The following is a 27297-nucleotide window of genomic DNA, read 5'->3' on the forward strand; positions in this document are numbered from 1 at the left end:
TTCCTCCCGTACAGTTTTAATACCATAGATTGTAACATTTTAAGTACTCGGTGTGAAATAATTACATAACTTATCTAAGACCGTAGGAGAGGACTGCTTGGCTGTAGATGAGTTGATTGAAGCAAGGATGATATGTAGAGGTTGTTGCTCTTGCAGGTGACTTGAATAGAATGCTGGCTGAGAGTGTTAAGAGAAAACGTTGTGTGCTTCTCGTAAAAAGGTGAGTTTTTAGAGAGCTTTTGAAATTTGAGTACAGGAGAGAAGGTCTGACGGAACAAGGGAGGGAATTTCAGAGAGCGGTACAGAAATCCTGAATACATAAGTGTAAAAATGTAAGGATGGTAGAAGAGAGACGCATGTCATGTGGGGAACAGAAAGGATGCACGGCTCTGTAGGTCAGAAGTTTGAATTTGATTCTGGAGGGTATGGAGAGTCAATTGAGTGATTGGCAAAGAGGAGCGGCAGATGGAAAATGAGTCTAGCTGCGGTGTTCGGGATGGATTGGAGCGGTGAAAGGCAGGAGAAGGGGAATTGCTCTTTAAAAAAAAAAAAAACCCTTGCATATATTTATGTCATCACATTTATTTTTAGTGTTAAATTATTTTTAATGGAGGACGTTATGGGCAGAACTACACTTAAGATAAACCCACTTGACCTTAGCAATCCTAAAAATAGTCAGGGTACTTAGTTAACCAAATGAAGAATTTGACCCTGGATGTTCTCATTCTCCTGGAATTCTCTAAAATGAAAAGGAAAATTACCCATAAAATCCCATTTAATTTTGGTTGCTCCAGAGTCTCCAGATGAGAGGCATGTTGCTGTTTCGTGATCAGTAGAAGGAACATCTAAGGAGGCTTTAATCTCCCTCCCTGAACAAGATCACAAAGATAACCCAAATAGACATGCCGTCTTTACCTTGAAATATATAGAAAGTTTTTTTTTTTTGTTTTTAGTTTTTTTTAACTCCCAGAGGAGCCAACAGGGCTTTCTTTTAAGTGGGTGACTGGTTCAGTCTTAAAAGGGGAATAGCCAATTACTGTGACGATACAATGCTCCTCCTGGACAAAAGAGCCAGCAAAAAATGTTAAAATGTTTTATTGGAGTTCCTCTTATTCATGCTCGTAAGTAGCACTCACAGAGGTAATTTTAACGCATTGTAGAATATTTTCATTTTAAGATTAGGATTTTGGCCGTGTTGGAGTCACCAGCTGTGATTGGTTTGCTTTGTGGTACTTTACCCGCGTATTAGTCACTCGCCTCTCAAGAACTTGTGACATTTCTTGTGGTTTCTTCCTCCTAAAGTTTCAGCTTCAGTAATGGGATGAAATAAGTCGATGGGCCTTCCTGGCACATGGGAGAGGTAGGCCCAATGTAAGAGCTCCATCGCACGTTCCAACTAAACAGTTTGATATCTCTGAATAAATCTGAATAAAATAAAAACCCGGCATTTTTTTTTTCCAGATTATACATCTCTGTTATGTAGCTTTAAAGGGGGTAATCATGCCTAGACCTACTAGAGGTAGAAGCTGCAGCTTCCTTCCTCTTTAGTGGTCTGACGATTCTTGTCACTTATAGGCTCCTTGAAGCAACCAATCAGGGGAGCCCCGATCTCTGACACTTTGTTTCTGTGTATGTTTAGAAGCTGCAGTCAGACGCTGTGCCAGCCGGCCCCTTCTTTAATAAACCCATGAATGGATCTGCGGATATGTCAACGTGTGCATCGGAGAATGTGGCTTTTTATAAACCTCTGCTGGTATTATACCGACGTGGAATGTGATGGCGCTATATAAATCAAAAGATAATGTAAATTACAGAACCAGCTCCCAAACCAGGATCAGGCTTGATTCTGTGCATTCTTCAGTAATGGAAACCATTGCTTCCTAAATGTAATTAGCTAATCAAAACCACATGTTCCGCGTCTGTGTTTTTTAGATGATACGCGGTGATTTTTATGGTAGAAGACTACAATTGATTTTGTGTGTTTCGGTAAAGTACAAAGCTTGGAGCTATTTACTGGAACAGGCTGAGAACGTCGTATATTAAGTTAGAATACTTCTAAAGGGCAAAGAACTTTTTTTTTTTTTATTTTCATGTTGGGGCATGCCTGAAATTGGGCACTCGGCTACCATTCATGATTTTCAAAGAACACACTCCTGTTTTTAGAAGCATACAAAAGCCACACGTGATTTGTATGTAAAACATGTATATTCGTATATATTATATACAAAAAAAATAAAATATATATATATATATATATATATATATATATATATTATATGCTGCAGAGTTATGGAGCATGTGTGTGTGAGGCTATTTTGTAAGGAAGAGACGGGATAAAAACTTTAAAAACAATATAAAGCAGAAACTTGTATTATATAAAATATAAGATCTCTGGAGTGCAAGCCTATCAGTTTTAGTTTTGTGAAATCCTTTAAATGTATGCATAGTAAGGAGCGCTGCGGAAATTGTTGGCGCTATATAAGTAAAATATTATTATTATTATTTAGACGGCTCGCTTGTTGCAGAGATCTAAACAAAAAAAGTGTAAATAAAACGACAGCCACAATCTGTGCAACGGAAACGGTTACCGAATTCCCTTTTCTGAAGTACAAAGTGTTCACAAATAGTAGGTTAGCAGTGACATTCCACACAAAGTGCTAATGTTTGAAAGGTCCCAGAACAAACATATAGCTGGACTGGTTCGCTGAGAATAATTTGTTACGGCATATGGTATGGAGAATCTAAACACATACCGTACAGTGAATTAACTGTAATACAGGAGCAGTATTATCAGTGGAGTGTCTTATACTTCCTCTCCTATACATTATGCCACACACTACGGAATGGCTGATACTTCCTCTCCTATACATTATGCCACACACTACGGAATGGCTGATACTTCCTCTCCTATACATTATGCCACACACTACGGAATGGCTGATACTTCCTCTCCTATACATTATGGCACACACTACGGAATGGCTGATACTTCCTCTCCTATACATTATGGCACACACTACGGAATGGCTGATACTTCCTCTCCTATACATTATGCCACACACTTCCTCAATGCTTGTGTTTGTGAAGTTAAGGCCCAGCATGACAGTACAGAGTTATGCAGCATTGCATGACCCTTCAGCATTGAGCTCCGGTCTACCCAGTACAGAAACTGGGTGTCTGGTGCTCATTTACCAATGCTACCTGCGGTACGCTGTACATGGGCAGGGTTTTTATGCCAGGACAGACCCGAACTTGACGAGACAGGCCTGAAATAAATAGGAGTGTCCCAGGAAATTCAGGGCTGTTGGCAACTATTTACTTTGTGACATGTTACTACTGACAGACACATACACTTAATGTGTGTATACCTAAACAGTGATGGTAAGATCATCAAATGTTTTAACCGTGGAACAATCAGCCATGCTCTGTACTATTCTCACCCTCCAGACATCTAATTATTCCTTAATAATTAACGCAGCGCTTCTTCCAGCTTCTTCCCAGTCACGGACAAGGACCAGCCGATGCACAAAGTAAAGCAGGCCCGGCTCAAGTTTATAATCTAGAGAAATCAAAGCAGGAACTTTATTACTTATGAGCAACACATTGCCGCGGACCTCTTGGCATTTCAAGGGTTACAGCAATTAAATCAGTTTAACAAAACTAAGAGGGTGACTAATTAGAAATGTTTAACCAAGAGCTGTATGTAGATGATTACCGCTTGCGTTCAGATGACCCGCCAAAGCCTGGAACTGGTCAACGCCAAAGGAGACGCCCTAAAGGAGGTTTGTTTGATGTGCGATCTTCAGAGAGGGAGTGCGAGTTCTAAAGATCAGAGGTCAACACTTTGTTGTTGTTTTTAATAAAGTGCGTGGCTCTGTTTTTGTCCATGTGCAGTCTTTCCGAACAGAAGCAGTCATTAAATCATGCAAATCATGTTATCCTTTCTGTGGTGGGGAAATTAGAATATGGCAAACTATCCGGCCACTGAAAATAATGATAATTAACGGCCAGAGCAGGCGCTCTATGCAGCTTACCTTTATTCTGGATAATTCAGGGCAAAATAATGTGGAAAACAGAATTTCCCCTTGCAGTCGGGGGACCAGATCATTTCTTTATTTAAAAAATAAACAACTTTTAGTTGTATGTTTGTTGCACCCTGAAAGGGTTAAATGATCACATGATCTAATTGCCAAGTTTCATGCTAGCCGATCGATGCAAAGCAACGCACACAAGCAAACGCATAGTTTAAATCTGCCAATGTTTGCCCTTCCGGCGTGACTCCCACGTTTGTTTGCCAGACTCCAGTCATCGTCCGCATTAATGAGACGGCAATAGAACTAATAGAAGAGCTTCTGGTATTTTTGTTGTCCGAATCTATTTTGTGGTCACTGAATACTCTTTAGATTTCCCCTAACCACACATTAAACTGCAGGCTTTTAGTAGGTTGGATACATTGTTTATTTTTAAAATGTATGAAAAGAAAAATATTAGTTAATGTATGTGCAGCTATAATACAGACCAGTCTCAAAATACATGCCCTCTTAACCTTTTCATTGCTAAAGGGCTTCCCGACACATCAAAACAACACATTGCACGTTCTAAACGCATATCAAATGTGAGCGTTTTTTAGAAGCCAGGATCCCATTTATAGCCCCCGAAAGAGGGGGGGTTATTTTTTTAGATTGCAGAGCGACAAGATTAGCTGAAATAGCCGTCTTGACGCCACTCGCAACCCCAAAAGTTATAGCTTGGCGGCCATGGACTTGAGGGGCAGCCATATGGGGAAAATACCGCTAGTAAATATCCAGACAACTGAAGTGTTATTACAGCAGCTGCTACAGGGAGAGAATTCCTCAGACCCGTCCCTGGTTTCCTTGTCGTTGGCGGGATCGGCTGCTGTAATATGAATCCAAACTCTGTAAATGTTTACCATGTGAACTGGGATTTTCTCGATCATTTGTTTCTCCAATTATAATCCAAAGCCTTTTGTGGCAGCCCCGCTAAAGAAGAATGCGTGTTTAAGTACTCTGTGACCAGCGATGTATTCTGACCCTGGGCGCCAGGTCCAGGGGGGCGCGAGTCCTCCTGCTGCCAAGCCGGGGGCCAGATCACCCTCTTCGGCGATTAGGCCCCCCGAGTAACCCGCTGAGTATTACACTACGGAGGCAGGGCTGATTCGGCACAGCCCCGATAGTGTGCATTATTGCGCCTTTAAGACTCTGAGCTCAGAGATATGACATCATATGCAGGGACTTCATGTCTTAAAGGTACGGCACTCCTTTTAAGGCAGTTTCTGTTGAAATGCAGACAGAAATCTAAATAGACAGGCAGCATACGGTGGTTTCTGCAGAATATTCTTATGCATTTGCAAAAGGGACGCAACATAAATTTAAAGTGACAAATATATCCCTTTAAAGTTATCAAATAATGGCTGGAATGTCCCTTAACACAGAAGAATAAGGTATCGTTCCAGCATTCAGGAAGCAATCACTTCAGACGGGAAAGTAAAACTGATGTATATGGCGGAAGCTCGTCAGCTATATATCCCTCCCAGGACTTAAACGCATGGAAAGAATTGTTGGGTGTCTTTAAAAGTCTTGCCAGAGTCATCAGGCCCGGTGCTGTCTGGCACAGAGTAATTCTTCGTAAAATCTATTTTTAATGCTGTAGAATTAATCTAGAATTGCGCTGGATCTTCGGTATTATACCCGACGCGTTGCTTACTGGTAAACGAGGCTAATTGGTTTCTAACGTGATAAGGCTGATGGGATTACGGTCTGTGGAGTGGGTGTGGGGAACTCGTGTATTTTTAGCTTTATTTATCCTTCCTGATAGAGACCAAACATTTCAGTGCTGTCGTGAAGTTTCTTGTCCTCTATACCACCTAAGTGTCCCTCTTTAGGAGGGGCAGTCCCTCTTATTGTTCCAAGTCCCTGTGGAGAACACTGTGATGCTCACACCCAACAAACTCCACGCTCCTAGAAAAGTGACATCAGTGGAGGAACGATGGTTTTGGGCTAAAGAATGTATTAAAAACAGACCAAACGTAACACCTGCATTTTGATGCAACTTTTAAGGGAAGACCAGCTTCTAATTATATTTTGCGGATGTATTTGGACCCCAGTGTTTGGATAGCAGTCATGTTTGCATATTAATCTGTTTGTATTCATGCTGCAGTCTAATTTAGTCCCAGTCGTATTTTATCAGGGAATTAAGAATTGTGGGCTATAGTCATGTGACACAAATAGAGGCCTTGGCAGGATGACATGTTTGATGTCCTTGAACCAGGAACATTTTGTATTTTTCTGTATTAAAACCTATTGAGATAATAAAATGCCTAAACGATCAGTAGTAGATCCCTTTACCATACGCTGTAATGAATTATTACGTTATCATATACAGTTAACTCTCCAATTAGAGTGTCAGCTCCTCCCAGCTGTTTAATTGGATTATTAATTAAACTATTGTGTATCCCTTCCCTCTCATACCCTTGCTGCTCTCCTTCTCTACGGGTTTAGGGCTCTGCCTCTGAGGTTAGGTGCTGGGGGTGTCCGTGCGGGTTATCACGCTGAGCTCATTCGAGGTTGCACGGGGGATGTTGACGCTTCCTTGCCTCGCCTTAACACCCCTGTTCCTACTGGCGCGTGGGCGGAACGCCCGCCCCCCCCCCTTCTCTGGGTGACGAATGCTGGAGGGTCTACGCACCCCCCTTTTTCATGCGCTCTGTCCTTGCGAGGACGGGGTTTGTAACTATGTGTCCTACTGCTCTGGAGCACCCTGTTCCTGCCGTGCTGTTTTTACCGCTATATTTCCATGCTGTGATCATTTTCCATTGTACTCATGTACTGTCGATGTGATAACTGTATGTGCGCAGTGTCAGCTGTACCTACTCGTTCCTCCCCCCCTCCCCCCGATTCCTTTGATTTTCTGTACCCTTCCCCCTGCCTTTTCCCATAAAACTGAAAAACCTTAATAAACATTGATTTACCCTAAACTATTGTGTAACTTTTATGATCCTCGAGACTCGGTGCTCCGGGGCTTATATTTCAAACGTTATATATTCACCCGGGAAGAACGAGACGTGTTTGTTACGGTCTGTGTGTATAATTATCAGTTTCCTGGGTGCGATCTGTTTGCCGTGCTGCGTAATTAAAGATTGGAGTCAGGAGGCCAAGAGCCGTCTGTATGATATACAGTCAGCAGCACCTACTAAAGTGCTACTTTAATCCATTGTACAGCGCTGCCGAATATGACGGCGCCATATACAATAATAAATAATAATGCATATGATAGCTGTGTGGTCCCTTTACATTTTTTGTGATGTCCCCCTTGTAAATGCAGAATCCCCCAAATGCATTTGTCGCTTTGCTCACAAACCCCTGCTCTTTATCGGTGACAAACCACCTGGGGCCTAGATGTGGTATGTCACCGATAGGAGTATTAATCCATTTGTCTCACAATATAAGTTTAATATTTTGTGTTATCACAACTTGTGTGTTGATTTTTAACTCATGAAACAAAACATATCAGTTGAAATATCCACTTTAGAGGCATTGTGTGACACATTGTCTCCAAGTCCCCAAGTACATAGCGGATGGCCAACCATGAGATGTTTTGAGGTTCCTCCATCCACCTTCTGCAAGGATCTGACTTCCTAATTATTTTTTTCACATTACTCTACAACTATCTTTCTTTTTTGAAGTATTAATTGCTGATGAAGGCGAGGAAGGAGCATTTAACGTTTCTATGTCCCTGGCTTTCTCAACACTTGAGTGTTAACTTTGAGTCATCTTCTGCTTGGATGGAGGATATACGTCCAACACCCTAAAGTCTTATTTATCAACATACTTACTGGGTAATGAACTGCCATGTGCTATTTTGTAGTGCTTGTGTTAAATACGCAGCTTCAGAACTCTTTTTGTTTTGTTAACAGACACAAAATTGAGCAATAGCCCAGACCTTCCCATCTACCGGTATGTCTGGCAGGAAATTCTTACCCCAGAACCAAATATCCTCTGTTTTAACTTTACATACATAACATGCAAACCGTACTCTTTACAGTACGAGTTGTTTTGGTCAAATAAAAGTCTTGTGCTTTTAGTTTAGTGTCTCAAGCAAAATGGTTTAATCCAATCATTAAATCCATTCTATAAATCTCATAAACATGCTTAATATTAATTGCAATATCAATCTGCTCTGGCTAACAATAGGCACATCAGCTACAGTAATAGCTCACAGTGTTTCAGTTCAATACCGAAGAAGTAAGTGGCCCAAAGAGAGAGAGAGAGAATAGAAGATCAAAGTCATTAACATTTCTTTATTAGAGAGATTCTTTTATCCTTTATATTCATGGACAATATCATTCCGAACGCTTTTATAATATATGTATTTACTTTACAATGTTAAATGGAAAGGCTGATCTGTATTTATTGGCGTTTTTGTGTTTCCCTGGGGGAACGGTCCAATTTGTTTAATAGACGAGGCCTCTTTAGTGAGCGGCATTGAAATTGCTTCCAGTCTTTCAGTACCTACTAAATAAAAAAGAAATAACGTAGAGAATGCTGTTTGACTTCTGCAAGGGTCAGTTGAGAGCTTTCTAAATCACTTCATAATTTAAAGTAGATTTATTTATTTTTTGTACAGTCTGAGGCCAGCGTAATTAACAACAGATGATTTCAGATGTCGGAATATTCTTATTTATTTATGAGGCCATCACCCATCAGTAATGTACGGCAATAAGTTATGGTATGTTAAACACATTCATACCCTTGGTCTAAACCTTTGCAGCCTTCACATGATGGATACAAATCCCAAGCATTCATGGGCCAGTAACAGGTCGGAATGCTGGACGTTTCTATCTGATCTGCTGGTTCGCACACCTGTTTGCAAAGGAGAAAAATTCAATGCTGCTTTGTGATTTATTTTTTTTTCCCCCCTCCATCATCTTGCATTCAAAGGTTTAATATGTAGAAAGTTGGTATGATCCAAAAAGCAAAGACTAGATGGGCCCACTGGATCTTCATGGCACTTTATGTATCAATAGTAATTTGTATCAATAGTAATTTAATTATTCAGTTATTCCATGATGAAATAATAAAGTGCCAACGCACGGCTAGCCCCGGCCCCTACGCACGGCTAGCCCCGGCCCCTACGCATGGCTAGCCCCGGCCCCTACGCACGGCTAGCCCCGGCCCCTACGCACGGCTAGCCCCGGCCCCTTTGCGCGGCTAGCCCCGGCCCCTACGCACGGCTAGCTCCACCAACATGTTAATGTTGGCCCTGCTCCTTCCTAAAGCCACTCTCTTTTTGAAGATCTGACTTTAATGTTGCAGAAATCCCACCTTGGTGTCCCCTTCCTGGTTAATTAACCCTTGAATTCTGCAAACCAAGGAACTTTTTGGGCAAAATCAAACAGGGACCTCTGGCCATTTTTTGGGGCCCTGTTGGGCCGACCTGTGTCTATATAATACCCATGTCTTGACTGTACCAATGATTGCTGCTTTGTGTTCCTAAAATAGTAATCTCCAAACACACTGCCAGAATTAGATTGATATAGCCATCGAGGTCTGCGATCCAACCTACTGGAAGCTTTTGAAAAGTAAAGGAAATATCAATCACTTCTTCCAACACATTTCTCGTGGAACAGGCAGCGCAGGGATTAAGATCGTCACACCGTATAAACTTTGGCTAACAACAATTTGAAGGTATTTTGGCTCTTGGCGAGTAATTTGATAATTCCATTGGTGATCTCTCAACACAGTAGTTATTGTCAGGGAAATATGATACGGCTTGAAGAATACTAATTAAATGGGTTTGCAAATTATTGCTGTGTTAACCGTGCCTTAAAAGAAGCCTTTATAATGATCCACGAAAGAATTCAGGAGTTTTCCCCAAGAGGGTAGAGGTTATGGGGAATTCGTTAAATGTGAATTTAATTTTCCTTTTGCAAGCCAAAGTATGGATTTATTTTCATTTTGGTTACATTTTACTTTAACCCTTAATAAGTCAAAACATATTTTCAGGTTTATTGACAAATTTGGACATGTGGCAAAAACAAATAATATTTTAAAATTGTGTGTGTGTGTATATAATATATATTTATAATATTGTATTTATATACAGCTGATCTCTACATGCGTTCACTATTGTAATGGAGATGTCCAGATTTTATTCTTTAATGTTAACCATTTCAATGCAGGAGGGGTGTTGAATGCAGTGCAGGGGTTATATTATTAGTAACTGCTTCTCAGGCAGTGGATCTACACTACAGAGCATTTGGATGCAAGGAGGGCCTGCTCGCTTGGCCCAAAGATTAGTAGCATTTCACCCAAGTGGAGCTAAGCCCCCCATGCGCTCCCCCTGCAGACATCTGCTTAAGCCGTAGAAAAGTAGCAGTGTCCCCTGCCATCTCAGTGGCGGCTGCCTAGTTAGCATATGGTAGGACCGTAAGAGGTTCTGCAGCAGCTCTGCGTTGGCATTACAGTGAACAAGTGATTCCACTTGGCAGCCTAAGCTGTTTAAGTTTCTTCGAACCACGAAGACGACTCCTGGGTTTCCCACTCACAACGCCATCGACACAGCTTCTCATACCTCCGCTCATTGTAACAGAAGATAAATCGCAGAGTCTCACAGTCCAAATATAGACAGGGCAGGCTCAGTGCGATTACCCCCGCCCCATAGTTATTTGCGTTGCGGTCCCTTTAAGGCAGTCATGACAGCGTACAGGATGGATATTACATCATGTAACAGGAAGAATAGCTATAAATCACCGTCCTCCATAAAACACGAGTCGGCATTGTGCTTATAATCTCTGTAAAGCACAAGCGAGAAGTACTGACTTAGATCTGTAAGAGCAGACAGGCGCACACCTTCCTTTTTCTGTAGCTCTAGACAATAGAAAGATGAATGACTACATGAATTATTACACAAATCTCCCTTTTCTTACATCTGGTTTTGCTTTTACTTTACAGGATAGGCTATTCTTTTTTTCTCTTTTGACAAATCCCTGAATTTATACAAATACAACATAATTACTGCTTAACTTTGGGTACAACCTGCACATGGTTACTGTGCGTACAGCCTGTCGATGGCACTTGGGTAGTTTGAATTTTCTGGAATAAAGGTTTTTTTTTTCTTAGCAATTTTTGCATAATTGTAACAGATGGATATGAGAAATGCATTAAAGAGTTAACTAGCTGGGGTTCAGGAAGAGAAAATCTAAAAAAAAGACATCTAAATTCCATTGGGGGGAGTCAATTCTGTCCTGAAAAGAGAAACCGGTTCACCGGAGATGACATTGTTTCTATATGTATTTCTGTAACTTCCTTGAATGCTGCAGACTATTGTGGGCATGTTAAATATCCCCTATATATTGTTTCCTAAATGTTTATTTCTAACTTTAGGCCATTGCAACATGTAACAACAACACTTCCTGAGAATACTTACTGATAGCTGAACACTATTGTAGAGGAAATAATATATATATAATATATATAATTCCTTATATTTCAAGGATTTTTAGTCTCCAGTTTTATATTACAGAGAAGTTGGTTTTCGAGATAAAACCTTTTGTCAAATATTTGCATTATGGTAGGTACTAAATATCATTACTGCAGCTTCTGTGCCACTGTGACAGGAAAGCGCTCCCATTTAAATCAATGGGGATGCTTCTCAAAAATACATAAGGTGGGTCTTGTTACCCCCCCATAAAAGTGCTGGCTGGCGGTAAGGAAATCTCGTGTCAGGAGATGGGTTTCCTGAATGGGAGATAGCTTTTGGGTGGAAGAACTGCATATGGGGGGATTCTGCAAGAACTATGTATTTGCAAGGGGACATCATGAACACAAGGGACCTCTCATGTATCCTATGCTTTAAAGTCTATATGATAGCTGGGGTGTCCCTCTAAATTCTGCAGTCAGTGGAATGTCTCTCTTAAAAGGTTATGTTAAATAAAAAAAGATTTATAATGCATAAAAGAATAAGATATGGATAATAATCTATAGGCAGCTTGGCTTCTTTTAAACGTAACAAAGACAACATTTTCAGAATCCTAAAATACTTTTTCGAAGTCCAATCGACGTAAAACGCAACAAAAAGTATGAATTATATTCTCTTGAGGGACTAACAGATTTCATCGATGAATCAATAATTCCTGTATACGTGATTTTTTTATGTTTTTTTTTTTTTTATGTGGTCTTAAATTAATAAGGCTTTTACTTGTGCACAAAAAAAAACCTCTCGCTCTGAAGATTAGTCCACATGCTTGTGCTTTATTTGACTTTATGAAGACTTGCCGAGAGGAACAGGATATTTAGTTAACAAGCACAGCGCCCCAGGCCTGCTCTAGTTTTTCATTAAAAAGAAAAAGAAAACTATATAAAGGAATTTTTCTGAATATAATCCCTTCCTTCGCTGTCTAATCAGAAAGTTATTTTCAATAATAAAGCATGATTGCAAAGCCTTTGAATAAAAGCTGGATTCTATTACACGCACACGCATACACACATACATATATACATACACACACACACACACACATACATACACGCACGTATGTTTTCAGCTTAATCGCTGGCATCTGATGCATACTCTCTTCAGTCACAAGAAACACATATCCCCACCTACCAGATTTATTAAAGAATCCTAATACTAACCATAATGGTCCATCCGACAATTACTGTACATATAAGATGCAGATGAGCAGTGAGCTCCAGTGTCCAAAGCAGCCCCAGCAACGAAGATTGCATATTCATTTTTACAATTTGCACTCAGTTATTGCAATTCTAACACTTTGTCTTCTTCTTCAGCACCCCTCATATTTCTACAGACTATAGTTTGTAACCCTTTATAACTCGTGTACAATCATAATTTAGTTTTCTTTTCACAATGCTAATTGTTAGCAGCCAAAACACATCAAATTGACCCACATTTTCAATTAAATCGTGCAGCCCATATTAGTTTTTAAACCAAATTTTATTGAAAGATGGAATAATAGCTGCCCATTTTAATTGGAGCTCAGTTACCAAAGCCGGTTGTTCTAAAAGCTACGTCACAAACATTTCCCCTTCAGTTCTCTATAGGAGGAAAGTTAAGTAACTTTGTGAACCATATTTCTTGACCTCATCTGTGTCTTAATCAGAGGGGTACAGCTTATCATAGAGAGTATAGTCGAAAGTTGTGTGGGAATTATCCATCCTCGTAAACCAATAAGCGATCAGAAGCATCAGTCCAGCCAGGATGCCTCCTCCAATGAACCCGATGAGGATACCATTTACCAGAGGCAAGACCCAAGCTGTTGGGCTTCGAGTATAGGGAGGAAGCTGCTCTCTTTCGACAATTAGTTCCCAGTCTTCTTCATCGAAGCTGGTCAAGTCTTTCTCTATGCGTGAAAGTCCTTCTATGTCGTTCTCATGAAGTATAAGTGGTGACTTTAAGTTTTTCGCAGATTCGTGATAACTTTCCACGTACTTCCTGAGCTCCAGAAGCTTGTCCTCATTCATGTTCCTCTCCAGTTCTCTGGCCATATCTGAGCGTCCCACCATAGTCAAAGCAGTTGAGATGTGATCCCAGTAAGCAGTCTCTCCTTGGGTCTCAATCCATTGCTTTAATGCCTCCTTGCACTGTTCTGTAGTCACAATCTCCCTGCGCCTGCGCCTGAGTCCCTTCTCTGGTTCAGACAGGGAATTGATAAGTTTGTTAAGATCTGCCTCAGGTTTCTTGATTCTTTGATAGAAATCTTGGCATTGACGCGGTGTAAGGAGTTGGGAGATGCGCATGATCATGTGAGGCCCTATATCCTCTGACGCTGTGTCTTCGCATGAAGCGTAAAATAGGAAAGATAGCAATAATGCTAGTCTCCAGTAAAGACACATTGCTGATGTTCTTCTGTAAAGTCTTCTCCTCAGAGAAAAGAGGCTTCTCCTTTCAACACTGACTGATCTCAATAACCAGTGTTAAAAAAGCACCAATGTAGACAAAAAACACCAGTATCGCTTTGTGCTTCGCACGTCGTCGCCTGCTCTGTGAGCAATGACTTGTTTATGAATTTCACCCTGTACTCCTCTCATCTGCTCTTTATGACATCACAATGCAGCTGCTGGGTTGCTTTATGACATAACAGACAGGGTCTTGAATAGGCCACGCCCACTGACTGAGGCTGACTGTTTTATTTTACACTAAATATTTCAACTCCATTTTAGTGTTTCCAATTAAATAAATACATTTGCCTGTTTCTAGCGGTGTCGGGGTTTAAATGATCTCACTGTATTAACACCTGCCCTCCTGGTGGGGATAATAGCTTTTATTATCATGTCAGTCAAATAAGAAATGCCATAGTAATGGAGATAAGTGTACAATGACACGTTAATGTAAATTAAGTTTTTTATTCTTATCTTTTATTTATATAGCGCCAACAATTTACGCAGCGCTTAATACAATACATATATTTAAGGGGTCTGACAAGACGATAATTGACAGACTGAGACAAACCGATACATTAGGTGGAGAGAGTTCTGCTGGTTTTTTTAAACACCCAGTTTGTTCATTAATTCATTTTAAACGCACCTTTAAGACATTATGGAAAACATAAGAAATGCTTTAGGGGACAGCATTCCATCATTATACCTCATGTGCAATACCGGTGGGGAGGGGTTCTGCCACTTCGCTGACCCCGTAACGCTTTTAATTGACCCAGCACTTTTTTATGACGGGAGGCAGCAGGGAGCGAATATTCCATAACCGGTTTCTTTTAGAAATTTGCCACCATATGTCACCTAAGCGGCTGACTACACTGCCGTGTACCACCGCAACTCCAGAGGTCTTTTCCCGAGCTTGACAGCTACTTAATAGTAGGTTAAAAGTCAAGCTTATGTAAAGACGGCGGTGAATTGGAGAGCCGTTGGATTGTTGCTGTAGGCAACAGACCATTTACAGCACATTACAACATACAGTATAAATATGGCCCTACTACACCATATATTTAGCCTGGAATTTAGACTAGACCTGGAGAATCTAATTACACATAATATAGCTTTGTGCCAGAAACCCAGCAGAGACCATATATTGCACCAAAACACTACAGTCAAATTACATTAGTTCTGTTACTCTGTGGGGGTCCGCAAAACCCAAGCACAGTTGGCTCCGGAAAGTGAAATGAAAATGTCCATCTAAGTGTATGTTTTACATTTTTAAATTATAGTCTTTAGTTGCCGTTGCCAAAATCGCACACAGTTACACAACATGACTCACAGCGAGGGCAAGTCCTGCTGATGAAGCGGATTGCGAGTTATCTCCGTGTGGATGTTCTGCAGATTGGACCTCGGGAATTATTTTAATTATGGCTCTGCTGTCCCGCGATCCTTTAATTAGCGCACAGAGAAGACCCTTGCCAAGTTCTTTGCTGTTGGAGGGGAAAAAAGAGCAATTTTTTTCCAGACCAAACAGTGCCAGTGACCGTGACAAGTTGGAGAGGTTACAGGGAGGCTGACGCTTTATAACATTCCAACATCTAAACTTTTTAATTAATGTCTGCTAGATCGTCAGTCTGCTGATTTTATGTATTACGTAAGAACTGTCTGGAACTTCTTTTAAGGGGACAGTTATGCTTGGAAAGGTAAAAATGTTATCGGTCTACTTTTTTGGATGGCTGGGGAGAAGAAGACAATTATAAATTATTCAGAACATGTACACATCTGTCAACTCGTGGGGCAGAAATACACGGAAATGTTTTGTTGTCATTCATACTAACAGAGTATGTTGGCTAATGTTTTAATAAATTGTCGGTTCGGTGGTTATTTTTTCTACACATCCTTAATGTAATCCAGAAACAGTAGACTTGAGGGTCCATCCGAGTTTGGGCCAGAGATTGGTTTCAGGGTCTTATTAATTTAGATTGTAGGCAGATTTCTTTATGCTGCTTGGCGGTATTGCTTAAGTTAGTGCCAATGGGGCACATGTGAGGATTAGTGGGCTTATTCTCTGTCCTCCCTGTGTTGTAACAGTAAGAGTTTGATTTACTGCATTCATCGTCTGTACATCAATCAGTAGAACCTTCTACATCCCTGAGCTGCTCACTGGAGAATAAAGTCACTAAGTGCGTAAACAAGTTGTATTGTATATCTAGTAAATTGGCTACTAAACCCCTTACGCTGCGATTAGTGAGTAAAACACACCTATGGTTTATTCACTAAAGTGTAAGCAACTGTCCTGCCAACTCCCATGTAAGTGAATAAGACCCAATATGGCTGCCTGATGATACAGACCTTGTAGAGGATCTCGATATTTGTACGTCCATCTGTCTAGATTAGGAGTAACAATGTTATCGTCGTTAATATGTTTTTAAATGAACATCTCCTCTCAAATGCTATTGCATTGGGTATTTTGTCTGCTTGCACTGATAAAGGATTCCTTGGCCCCGCCAGTGACGGTATAAGTCTTGGGCCAGTGAAAAACCTGTCAAAATGTGTAACTTGTGCTTTTGTCCAGATGAAAGTATCACTAATTGAGGGTCACCTTGTTTGACCTTGAACCCTCCTCCATAAAGCATGTGCATGGTGCAGACGATAATGTAATGGAAGTAAGTGGGATCATTTGATACTTTAGAGTGGACTTTCTTTGTGGCATTTGATGTATTTTCAGACAGTGTGACCGGAACATGGTAACCCGGAGCACACTCGTGAATTGTCCCCAACTCGTCTCATTTCGTTCACTGAGCCATGGCCCCTCACCTGGGCACTTTGGTCTGTGGAATGGGAATGGTTGAATTTTCCACTGAATTGTATCAAAAGAAAGAAAGCAATTTATCAGTTGCTTATGGGAACTGTAGCCAGATGCTGGATAATTATTTAAGGCATTCCATTGTTCCCAGCATTCGTAAACTATTTCAATAATCACTTTTCAAGATCACTTTTGCTCGAAGTACAAAGAAGTATTTGCCGAAGGGCAAGGTGTAAATGTTAATAGTGTGAGAAGAGATATCTGAGAAGAAAGTGTCAAAAGACTCCTGCATTTGCTTTGTTTATGGTTATTGGGTATCAGAGGTGCATAGCACCTTTTAAGAAGCACTCCAGCACAATGTTAAATGCATATTGAAGTCAATTTTGCATGGACGCTGGTGCATTTTTCTGCATGCAAATTGGTGCAGACATTTTTTAGTTATAAGCATTATAAACTGAGACTGCTTTCTAATTTAACTCCTCCCCCTGACGCCTCCACTAAAAGCAGGGGGCATACTGCAATATGCTTCTCGCACATGCTCAGTAGAACACACATTCTAATCAATGGATGCTAAGCTTAGTAGCAGTGGCCAATCACATGTAAGCTATACCAAAACGTATGCTTTGCTATAGGCGACTGGATATGTGCAAGAAGTTTATCTCCTGATGTACTAATGCTTGCTAGTTTCAGTAGAGGCAGCCAGAACGGGACATAAATGAGACCAAAGTCTCGTTTTCTGACACTGACAATGTATTTGTATTTCAACTTTTAAAAGTTTTAAGATCGTTAGAAAATCAGAAAACCAGGCAAGTAATAAACAATATTAAAAAATAATAGTTTTCCACTATAGCATTGACCTTGCATGCGTTTTGTCAACTAGGTTACTAAATACATTTGTTCCCTTTCACATGAATGGAAGAAGAAGAAAGGAGAAAAAAACCATACAAAATTAATTATCGGTTTGGAGAATTTATGGGGTTTTTTCTACGCATTTTTACTAGCAGTGCAGCAGATTGCAGAACTGATTTTTTTTTTTCTGGTTCCTTTTTATGTCACGGAAACAGATATAGTTTATTAGAAAGAACAGGAACATATGTCACAGCCCTCTGGATCCCTCGAGCAATGGAACATTTGATAATATTAAACAGATCAGATTCTCCTTCTATGCGTTTTGATCTCCAGCTTTGTGTTCTTATAGCGTTGGTATAATGCCAAGCGTTTTTATTTCTTCACCAAGCTTCTAAGCAAATGATCCGTGCTGAGCCCCCGAACCCTGATAACATGTGGTATGCAGAGAACGCAGTATATGGTTTTTTTCACCATTTTAATCCTTTTTTTAATGTTTTACAGAGCACTACTCTGATAACGTATTTTTTCTGTAATTCTAAGTTTTAAAGACTCGCTGACTTGAGTAACTCACAGATATGGGATACACTGGTGTTTGGAGGCTTTCTACTTATGACCGATAAGAGCTATTCTGATGGTTTTCCAGTGCATTAGGCATTTATCGTTTTAATCAAAAATGTAAAAAGCTTGAATGCTTTCTTCTTTTTTTTGGCATCTTATACAAAAATGCATTTATTTTTGCCCTTCACGCTCTCTACTCTTATCTTTGCGTGAGAACTACAATCATAGTGTCCAGATTTCTGCATCTGAGCAAAATTACATTTTAGTAAATAGCGGCCTTATGGCACATAGTCCTGTTTAACCTGAAATACGTTAAAGCTGAGATAGCTGTTGTTTTTACAAGACAGTTGGAGTTTCTTAATGTAAGTTGTGTTATTGTTCTGTACCCGTTTCTGGTTTAAATAGAGAGTGTTTAACTGATAATGTCGCTTTATGCTCCCTAAACTTTTCTGAGGCTACTTGCTGCTACATTTTAACAGATAAAGACGCTTTTGTGCGTCTACTTCTTTCATCAAGGACATCTGGAGTTCTCGCTCGGGATGTATCAGAGTTTTTGATGCATTATTAAGGCTAATGAGTGTCTCGTCTCTATGAGTCCTCTACTGGGGACCACACAATGGCAAGACCTCCAGCAACCTCTCCAAGTCGCTGTATGACAATGTTCACAAAATATAAGTGAGAAATGTGGTGATGGATTAGCTTTTGCTAAGTTTTGCTGCCATTAACGTTTGCATTGCGGACCACAGCGGTGATGATTTTTTGCAAACATTCCACTACTATTGTTGTAGGGGAAAGATAAATCCCTTTTGCGTTCCATTTGTATTAACGTGAGATAAAGGGCTCAAACCACTAGTATTTGGCCGATTTAAAATTATAACCAATCACATATACACCCAAACATCAAGCACTTCATTCAATCATGACCCTAGTCCTGAAGGACCTGTAACAGTTTAGTCGACTTTGCCTTTGATGCCCCACTTCTCTGCGCCATTATGTACCATTAAAGGTTCATTGATTGAGCGTTCCAAATCCCAAGAGAACGGCTTCTAGTTTTACTGAATCGACCTTGGTGTCGTTAATGGGCAGGTGACCTCTTCCATCGGCCACAAACTGCATCGGTGTAACATGACATCTGGTTTAATAGTTTCCATAAAACCCGACCTACTAAGAGTAGAATGAATTCCCAAGCCTATTATGGCTTTGCGACTGTTGCGAATATATACAAGTACAATGCTTATAACAAAACCATTTTTTTTTCTCTTCAGGACAAAGAAAGAAAAAATGTTGAAGGCCGTTCTGAAAAAGAGCCGGGAGGGCGGACGACCTGGCAAGAAAGACTCAGGTTTGTAGTATACCAGAGCAGTTATGGTTTTAATTAAAGTAGTTGTTTTTACAGAACATAGTTTATGGAGCATGTAAACGGCAAGAAGAATTCTAGAATGTGTTCTTTTTTTTTTGTAAGCAACATGTTTTTGTCATTTGTTCCAAACGAGTTGAATCCCATTAAAAAAAGTATTGGGTATTTTAAATGACTGCTCAACTTTTTATGATTAACTACACAATAGAGAGAAAGCATAATGTGGGGAATGGTCACCCCGCAGTGCTTGGGCACACACGACCAGATACTGGGATTTAGCTGACATGGTAGCCATCAGAAAATGAATAAGCAGTGTTTCCAAGCTTTGGAGAAATACTGTTAGTTGGCTTCACCATTCTCCGTGCTTCTTGTGTAGTTTAAATTGGTCTCCTAGAACGTTGGAGCCATCAATTTATTGGACATCATAAGCAATCAAAACCATCCCTTTGAGGACTGGAGTGACGTATATTGTTCAATAATGGATTCTGTGTTATTAAATAACCTGCGTGTAGGATAGAAATAAACCTTTCTTTCCGTTCAGTAAACCTGCCGTAGAGACCATTTGGGAAAGGTGTTATTAGGCTACATAAAAAGAGCACGCTTTAAAAAATGATCTCTGGAATAGAAGAGCCTCACACAACCTTGTAGGCTGTTGAGCGAGATGCTATATATAGGCACTAATCGCTCTTCCCCTGTCTAGGACACCGTCTTGTACGCTTTTTCTTTTGGAAATAAAACTCTGCGAGAGCTGAACAGCTGTCAAAAACCATGAAAAGAAGTAATGTAATATTGGCGCAAAACCAAAATAATTTATCAGGTGTGAAAATGGACATCGGCGGTAGGAAGGGTAGCTTTTGGAAAACATCTGTCCAGCAAAAGATCCCCGTATGCTCTCAGTGTGCCTGTGTAATTATTGCATACGAGGCATCAGAAAGATAGCGGAAAACCTTACCCTATGCAACGTTAAACGGTGACACAAAATCAGGCATAGGCACCAATGTTACTCAAGGTGGACGTTTACAATTCGCTGCCCCAAGGCATGTTCTTTTGTGGTAGATTCATGGAGAAAGAGAAGCATTTCTGCACCTCTCTTTCTATGCAAATCTATCTGGATTATTTTGGTCTCCTGGTGCACTTCTGCAAATTTTGACAGCTCTGCCCTTTTGTGGAAGTGCACCAGGAGGCCAGGATCAGGGAGGAGCGGACGAAGAAAGAAGACACAGGGAGAAGCAAACGAAGAAAATAGACAGAAGAACAAGAAGAGGCAAGAGAACAACTTAATGTTTTTAAGTTATTAATCTTCATGTACAAAAATACAACTGCACTTGTCTAGTCGTTTATAAAAGTTTATCCTTCCAGGGCGACAGAAAATCACCTAAGTACCTAATAGTGTGACAAAAAGTATATCAATACCACATTTTATTAACCTTTTACAATTCCACTTTTGGGACAGCATCTGTAACCATCCTTTCAGCTTTGTGTCCTGTTCGGCCCCTTGGTGTAGTATTGTGAGGGTTGATAAAGCAGCAGGGGTTGTGTGAGTCTGTTACAAGCAAAGTTCAGATCTTTTCCTGCAGCCTTTGCAGCCTACAGTAACTTAATATAAAAAAAATTCCTAGAACAAAACTTCCTTTGTTTAATTTGAAGAACGTCTCACTGTTCCTGGCTTGTTCTGTGATGCTTTGCCCAGTTCTCTATGGCTGTAACCAATTATGGCGCAATACCCTCCCCAACTTCTACCGATACGAAACAATTGTACGACACAGGGCCGCATTTATATCGCTGGCTTCAAAGCTCTGTTTCTGAGCCATTCATTGTTGTTTTGGGTTCTTCTTATGTAACTCCTTGAAAATTAATTATTTGGCTGCTACATCGGATTCTATTTGGCTTTAATATCATGTTAAAGTAGCTTGTGATGTTCTAACCCATGTTTCAGATCCAAAACATATTACGCAAGCCAAGGTTATGTATACGGTTTAGACTGAAATTAATACTTTATATATATAGATAGATATATATATATAAATGTTTAATGTATATAGTTTGTGGTAGGGGTTAAAACCGTGAAGGACACTTTTACTATCCTGCGGTATTCGAAAAGCTACAGTAAATTGTTTCAGGTAAATGCAGGCTAAGGGTGTAGTTGCTTAATTATTATTAATGTTTTATTATTATTATTATTATTATCTTTTATTTATATAGCGCCAACAGTTTACGCAGCGCTTAATACAATACATAAATTCAAGGGATATGACAAGACAAGAATTGACAGACTAAGACAAACCGATACATTTGGTGGAGAGAGCCCTGCTCGCAAGCTTACAATTTATATAGCACCTTCCTATTCTACAGCGTTTTACAATGGGGCTTTATAAAGGTCTTATTCCACTAAAAAGCATTATTTTTTACTTTCATACATCCCCTGCTTTTTCAGCAGGAATTATGTGTGAACTCGCCTCTAGTATGTCACATCATTGAATCAGAGAAAGCTGACATGGCACGACATGAGGACAGAGCTTGGTCACACCATAAACTCATGAGTCAGGTAATGACTCATAAACAGACGAAATGACTCGTCAGCCTCGTTAGTGACCGGTGTCTAGCACTTCAAACTTAAAGACAAAGTAGACAAAAACATTTATTACACTTTGTATGGCTTTGTGGGCTTTTTCATGTTACATTACATTTTATCTGGATCTTTGTAGTCTCACCATTTGTACTTTTAATATGGTAATTGGGTGCCAAACATTCCAATGCAGTATGCCACACGTAGTTAATAATTCCAAGTAAGCTCGGTTAAGTAGACATTTAAGGCAAGTGTATAAAACTTAAGGATTCTTGTGTCCCTGTCACCAACCTCCCGGCCGATTGTAGGCTGTTTCACGGACCTTTAACACGTCACGGGACGCAATGGATAGAAATGGTTTCTCTGAAAGAACAGTTTTCATTTCTTTGACTTTTGTGGCTAATCTGGGCCCGCTGCATGTTGACAGAAGACGTATACGTCGCACGTTTCTATCATTCCATCACCAGACTTGGGACTCTCTGGGTTTGGCTCGGGGTCTCTGGTTGAAGCTCCAGTCTCCGGGCCACTTTCCTCTGTCTGAGGCTAGGCACGCCCCTACGTGTGACTAGCCCAACCTATGCATGCCTTACCACGGCTCCACATGTAGCTAGCCCCACCCACACACAAAGCCACTCCCCCAGATGCTGCTACTTAAACTAAGTTCAACTTGGCCAACTTTGAAATTTCTTTTCGATATCGTGTTGTGGTTACATCACAGGACTTCCAGATCTTCTCAGTCTCATTAGTATCAGTTTGGGTTAGCCAACTACGCATGGACAGTTTATTCCAAGACCCAAATCCCATCATTCCCATTGGGAGGAACCCAAACATTTAATAAAAAAACGGAATAGTGTCGGTGATAGGTATCTGTGAAAGGCGTTTGCTTATTGTTTCATGGAACGTGATCCGTTGCCTCTTTGTTCTAAACCATGTGGAACAGTAATTGATGGTCTGTTTCCCGTGTTGCGCTGCTCCTGTGTACCACTTAGATCTCCTTTTCTAGTCAAATTGGTGAATTAAGGTTGAGGTTAGCAAGTACCAGTAATTTAGCTCAGAGTTACATGCACAGCGCCAATACGGTAATAAATATCTACAGGAAAGGGTCTTGTTACCGTGGCCCCGAAGCCATCTGGTATAGAAAAAGGCTTTGATTTATTATTTGAAACTATTCTTCACGTGGCCCTTGTACAAAAGAACGATCAAAGTCCCCACAAGGTTTCTGCTATACCAGCCTCATTAGACATTGTCAAACGTACCTAATAAATTCTACTCGGCATCGCTTTCTCTCATTCACGCTGTGGTTTCTCCTGAACCGTAACTGGGAAGAATGTGATTCTCATAGAGTTTCATGTGTCCCCTGGGGGCACCGTGAACTGACGTTTCCACTTGTGATTAGTGAATAATATTTAAATGTAAAACATCACATACATAGAAGCGACCTTCATTATTAATAACGGTTTGATATTCTCCGAGTGTTTCAGGGAACAAGGTTGTGATTGTTTATACGAGGCTGCCGTTTCCACGTGTCACATTCAATGGTTAAAGTTCCGCTTATGGTTAGTAAAGCATATGGCGGTGATTATGCGTTTATATTATCTTACAAATAGAACACTTTCTTCTGCATACCAACAGACTACCAAAGCCCAGTGGACAATACATGAGCAAGAATACCGGGCTTGTGTGCGTATCTTGTGTTGCCCTCTGTGACTTGGCCAAAGTATGGGGCCATTTGTATGAGGTCCCCATGCTGGACGAGATAAATCTGCTTCTCTTTGGGATTTCTCTATGGTTTTAGGTGAACGTTATTTGCTTTTGAGGCCAGGGCGCCTCCTAAATTCCATCATTTGTAAAACAAACTGGCAAGGAAATGTCACGGCAAGATTAATCACCGCTGAATGTACACACGATATTGTGTTTATTCAAGGCACGCATAATACACGCAGAATGCCATTGTACCCGAGCACCGTTCGGAAATATTGACATTGTTGCTATAGATGTTTGCCAGACTTGTTACTGGGGAAATGGCTTGGTTTCCAGCTCTGGAGCTCTGATAAAATGCCGTGAGATACCTAGGTGGATGGAGACGGAGCTCTGACATTAACATGGAAGAGTCACGATTGGGATAACACAGCGGCGGGAAGGGAGCCAGTGGAATTTGTGAGATGCCATTGGAGGGAATCTATTGGAAACAATCATAGAAAAGCACAAAAAAACAGTGCGCGACACCAAAAAAAAAAAAAAAAAAGGAAAAAAGGGATGTGGGGGGTCTGCGTTTTCCACCTGAGAAGCAGACACTGTGTCGCCTCTAGCGCTGCTTGTCACGCGGGGGATGTTTCAATTGTCTGAATTAAAGGGTATAATGGGGTATAATTACCAATATAAAGCACACGCTTGCAGCCTTTTTTTTTTTAAATCTGATTTACCTGGATGTTGACAGTAAAATTATGTGAGTGGTTTGAGCAGGACCCTTCCAACCTTACGCTTTAGTTATGCAATTTACTACTTGCTCTGTCCTGTTCGCTCATTGTACTGCACTTCGGAATATGATGGCGATATGCCAATCGCTAAATAATAATGCTGGTAGAAATTGTTTTGATTGATCAAATTAAGGATATAACTTGAGTACATTTGTAAAACCAGTCAGGGGGGGCTCGCCAACTATGGCAAGACAAGGATTATGGGAGTTGGGGTTAGTGTAGCTTTTTATGTGATTTTTTATTATTTTTTTTTTTAGGATTTTTTTTGATTTCTCACACTTGGATTATTTCCCTCTGACTTTTGGGAACCAAGCTCTTATAATGAAAATCCATGCCGTGTATATAATTCTCTTCTGTTCTGTTCTTGAGCGGGCGCACAGATACAGAGTTTAATACGAGTAACAGGCCGAGGGAGAGAGAACAAAGGGGGTCACTTGATCTCCTCTTAGTCACACTTTTAGAAGCAGCGGAAAAAACCCAAGGATAAAAATGCTATCTAAGTGAATTTTAAGTCTATTGTTTATCCAAATTCCTTTTGTGTTAACAGAAAACTCCCTGAATACTAACATTATGAGAACTTTTTCCAGCAGAATAATAAAAGCCTTTGGTGACTATCGTCCGGTGTCCCTGATCACCAATTAAAGGGGATATCGTGTTTATTCTTTCAGTGAAACTATTTTCAAGATAGAAAAAAAGATGGAGGATTTATCCTCAAACTATGCATTTTTTTGGATATGGTTTCATATACGATTAGACTCACTCATCTGCACCCACCGGCCCCCCAAAAATCAATCAGTACAAAAGCATTTATATATATATAAGGGAAATCTACTAGATACATATCTTGACTCTAAACAGTAGACTGGCTCGGTCTTAATCACCTAGTCGGACGTATCGCTTACTTTTAAGCTTCCAATATAATAAACTTGTCGGTTGACATGGGTGTCCAAAATGTTTTGATTTTTATCTGTATGTTTGGAGAGGAGCGTTGGCTCCATTCTTGGGTCTCAGCCAAGCCAGAATTAGATGGCTCTGTCAGGAAATGTTTGGGGGGATTGGGGGGAGACCGGGAGACGTAATGCTAGATAAAACAGACGTGGATGGTAAAAAAAGAAACTATAGGCAGCCACTTTGCTTGAGTTTATTTTTTTTTTTTAGCTTTATTTTCCCATCCCTCCGGTAAATCTTTCACCACTTCTTCAGGTTCAGGGGCAAACATTTTCTTCGGTATAATAACATGAGCCGTGTATTGTATTTTTACACGCTCTGTTTCACGACGCAAATGGATTTCCTCCCCTCTCTTACTTCCTTTTTCTAAGGAACTACAAATCTTACGCTACTTTTGCTCTTATTTTACTGTACGCCTGGGACGCGGTTCTTTTATTAGACTTTAGATTTTGGAGACTGAAAGTTGCAGAGCCAAGAACTTCTATATTTGTAGAACTCCTCGGCTTAAGTGCGCATTCCGATAAACTGCTCTGCCCCGGACATTTAAACCGAATTATATGCTGTAGTCTGCTGGTTTCATTATTATTGTAACGGGAAGCCCCTCATACTAACCCCTCGTCATGGCTTCTTCTTAAGGGTAAGGTCCTGGTTCCTTCTTATGGAAGCTCCAATAAATCATGACAATTATCGATAACTTGTAAAGTGCTAATATATGTTGCAGCGCAGTTACAAAAGTCAATGTATGAAACCCAACGGTGCAAAATTGGGGGCATTGCGTCATTATTCTAGAACGTGGTGGGAGAGTTGAGTGTATGCCAAGATAAATGAAGACCTAAAACATGGCCACTGTCCTATAAATTATGGCTTTTTTTGGTGGTTCTGTATTTGTATATGTATCTCCATGGCAACCGTGAAATTCTCTAAGTGGACTATCCCTAAGGGGTCATTATTTGGAGACCAAACTCTCAGGATTATCTGGCCCCAAGGCTTAGCTGTCAAAGATGAGAAGATGGTGAGGGAAGGAAATTGACACACTCTTAATCCCATCGTAACCTCTTCTAAAAACACTTTTATTGTGTTTACGCCAACAGGAGAACCTTTTTTTCTAGCATTTAACCTATTTATTGCAAGGTCATCTTTAATGTATGGGAATGTTGGCTCATTTGACAGATTATTCTTACCTTTTACCAGAAAAAAATTCCATATATTTCTTTTGTATAAAAATGTAAATCTGTAAATATAAACTGATGATGTTGGTCATTTTTTTTTTTTTAAGAAAAATGAATAAATCTTGAATGCGATGGTTTGATATTTGATTCTTCTGATTCTGTTTTGGTTCTGTTTAGCTGATGAGAGCCCACAGAATATGTTGTTCACCGGTCACAATGCAGATTTTCCGATGGGTAACCCATGCGTACAAGACGATTTGTACAGAATGGGGTTCTCGAGAGGAGTTTCCGTGTCGTTACCGTCATCACCGCTGCTTCCTCGTCAGACGTACTCCGTGCAGCAGTGCGGTCACAAGAAATCGCCAGGTACGCTTTTGTAGTTTCTGAGTAATATTCCACTCGCTGCATTATTTCTCATTTTGATTAAAAAAAAATATAGATTCGGCTTCACAGAAAACCTATATTTTAAATGCCATTTTTCATATTGAATTGTCAATTATTTTCAAATTTAAAGTGACAGGAAGTGATGTAAACTAGAGTAACAAAAAAAAGGAAGTGATTAATTATGCAGGTTTGGCATTACATGCCTCTGAACATGATTCTGATTGGGTAAGAATTCCCCTAGATATCTCTACGACAATCACATTGGAAGTTCCAGCT

General features: G+C 40.2%; 2 protein-coding genes across 2 annotated transcripts in view; one reads left to right on the top strand and one right to left on the bottom strand.

Annotated features, from left to right (window-relative positions):
- Positions 1–13130: 13130 nt before the first annotated feature.
- On the bottom strand, positions 13131–13781 carry LOC149272685 (transmembrane and death domain protein 1-like). The gene has a single exon (XM_089506816.1). The coding sequence runs from the start codon at positions 13779–13781 to the stop codon at positions 13131–13133; it is 651 nt and encodes a 216-aa protein (XP_089362942.1).
- A 5620-nt stretch (positions 13782–19401) lies between these two features.
- Positions 19402–27297, top strand: part of LOC149272686 (protein TANC1-like) — a 50364-nt gene continuing 42468 nt past the window's right edge. The window contains exons 1-2 of the mRNA XM_089506817.1: positions 19402–19462; positions 26815–27003. Of these exons, the coding sequence (XP_089362943.1) occupies positions 19402–19462; positions 26815–27003 (250 nt within the window). The remainder of the gene's footprint in view (positions 19463–26814; positions 27004–27297) is intronic.

The sequence above is a fragment of the Sceloporus occidentalis genome, unplaced genomic scaffold (assembly GCF_023333645.1).
Source record: "Sceloporus occidentalis isolate IW3139 unplaced genomic scaffold, rSceOcc1.0.p SCAF_425, whole genome shotgun sequence".
NCBI lineage: Eukaryota > Metazoa > Chordata > Lepidosauria > Squamata > Phrynosomatidae > Sceloporus > Sceloporus occidentalis.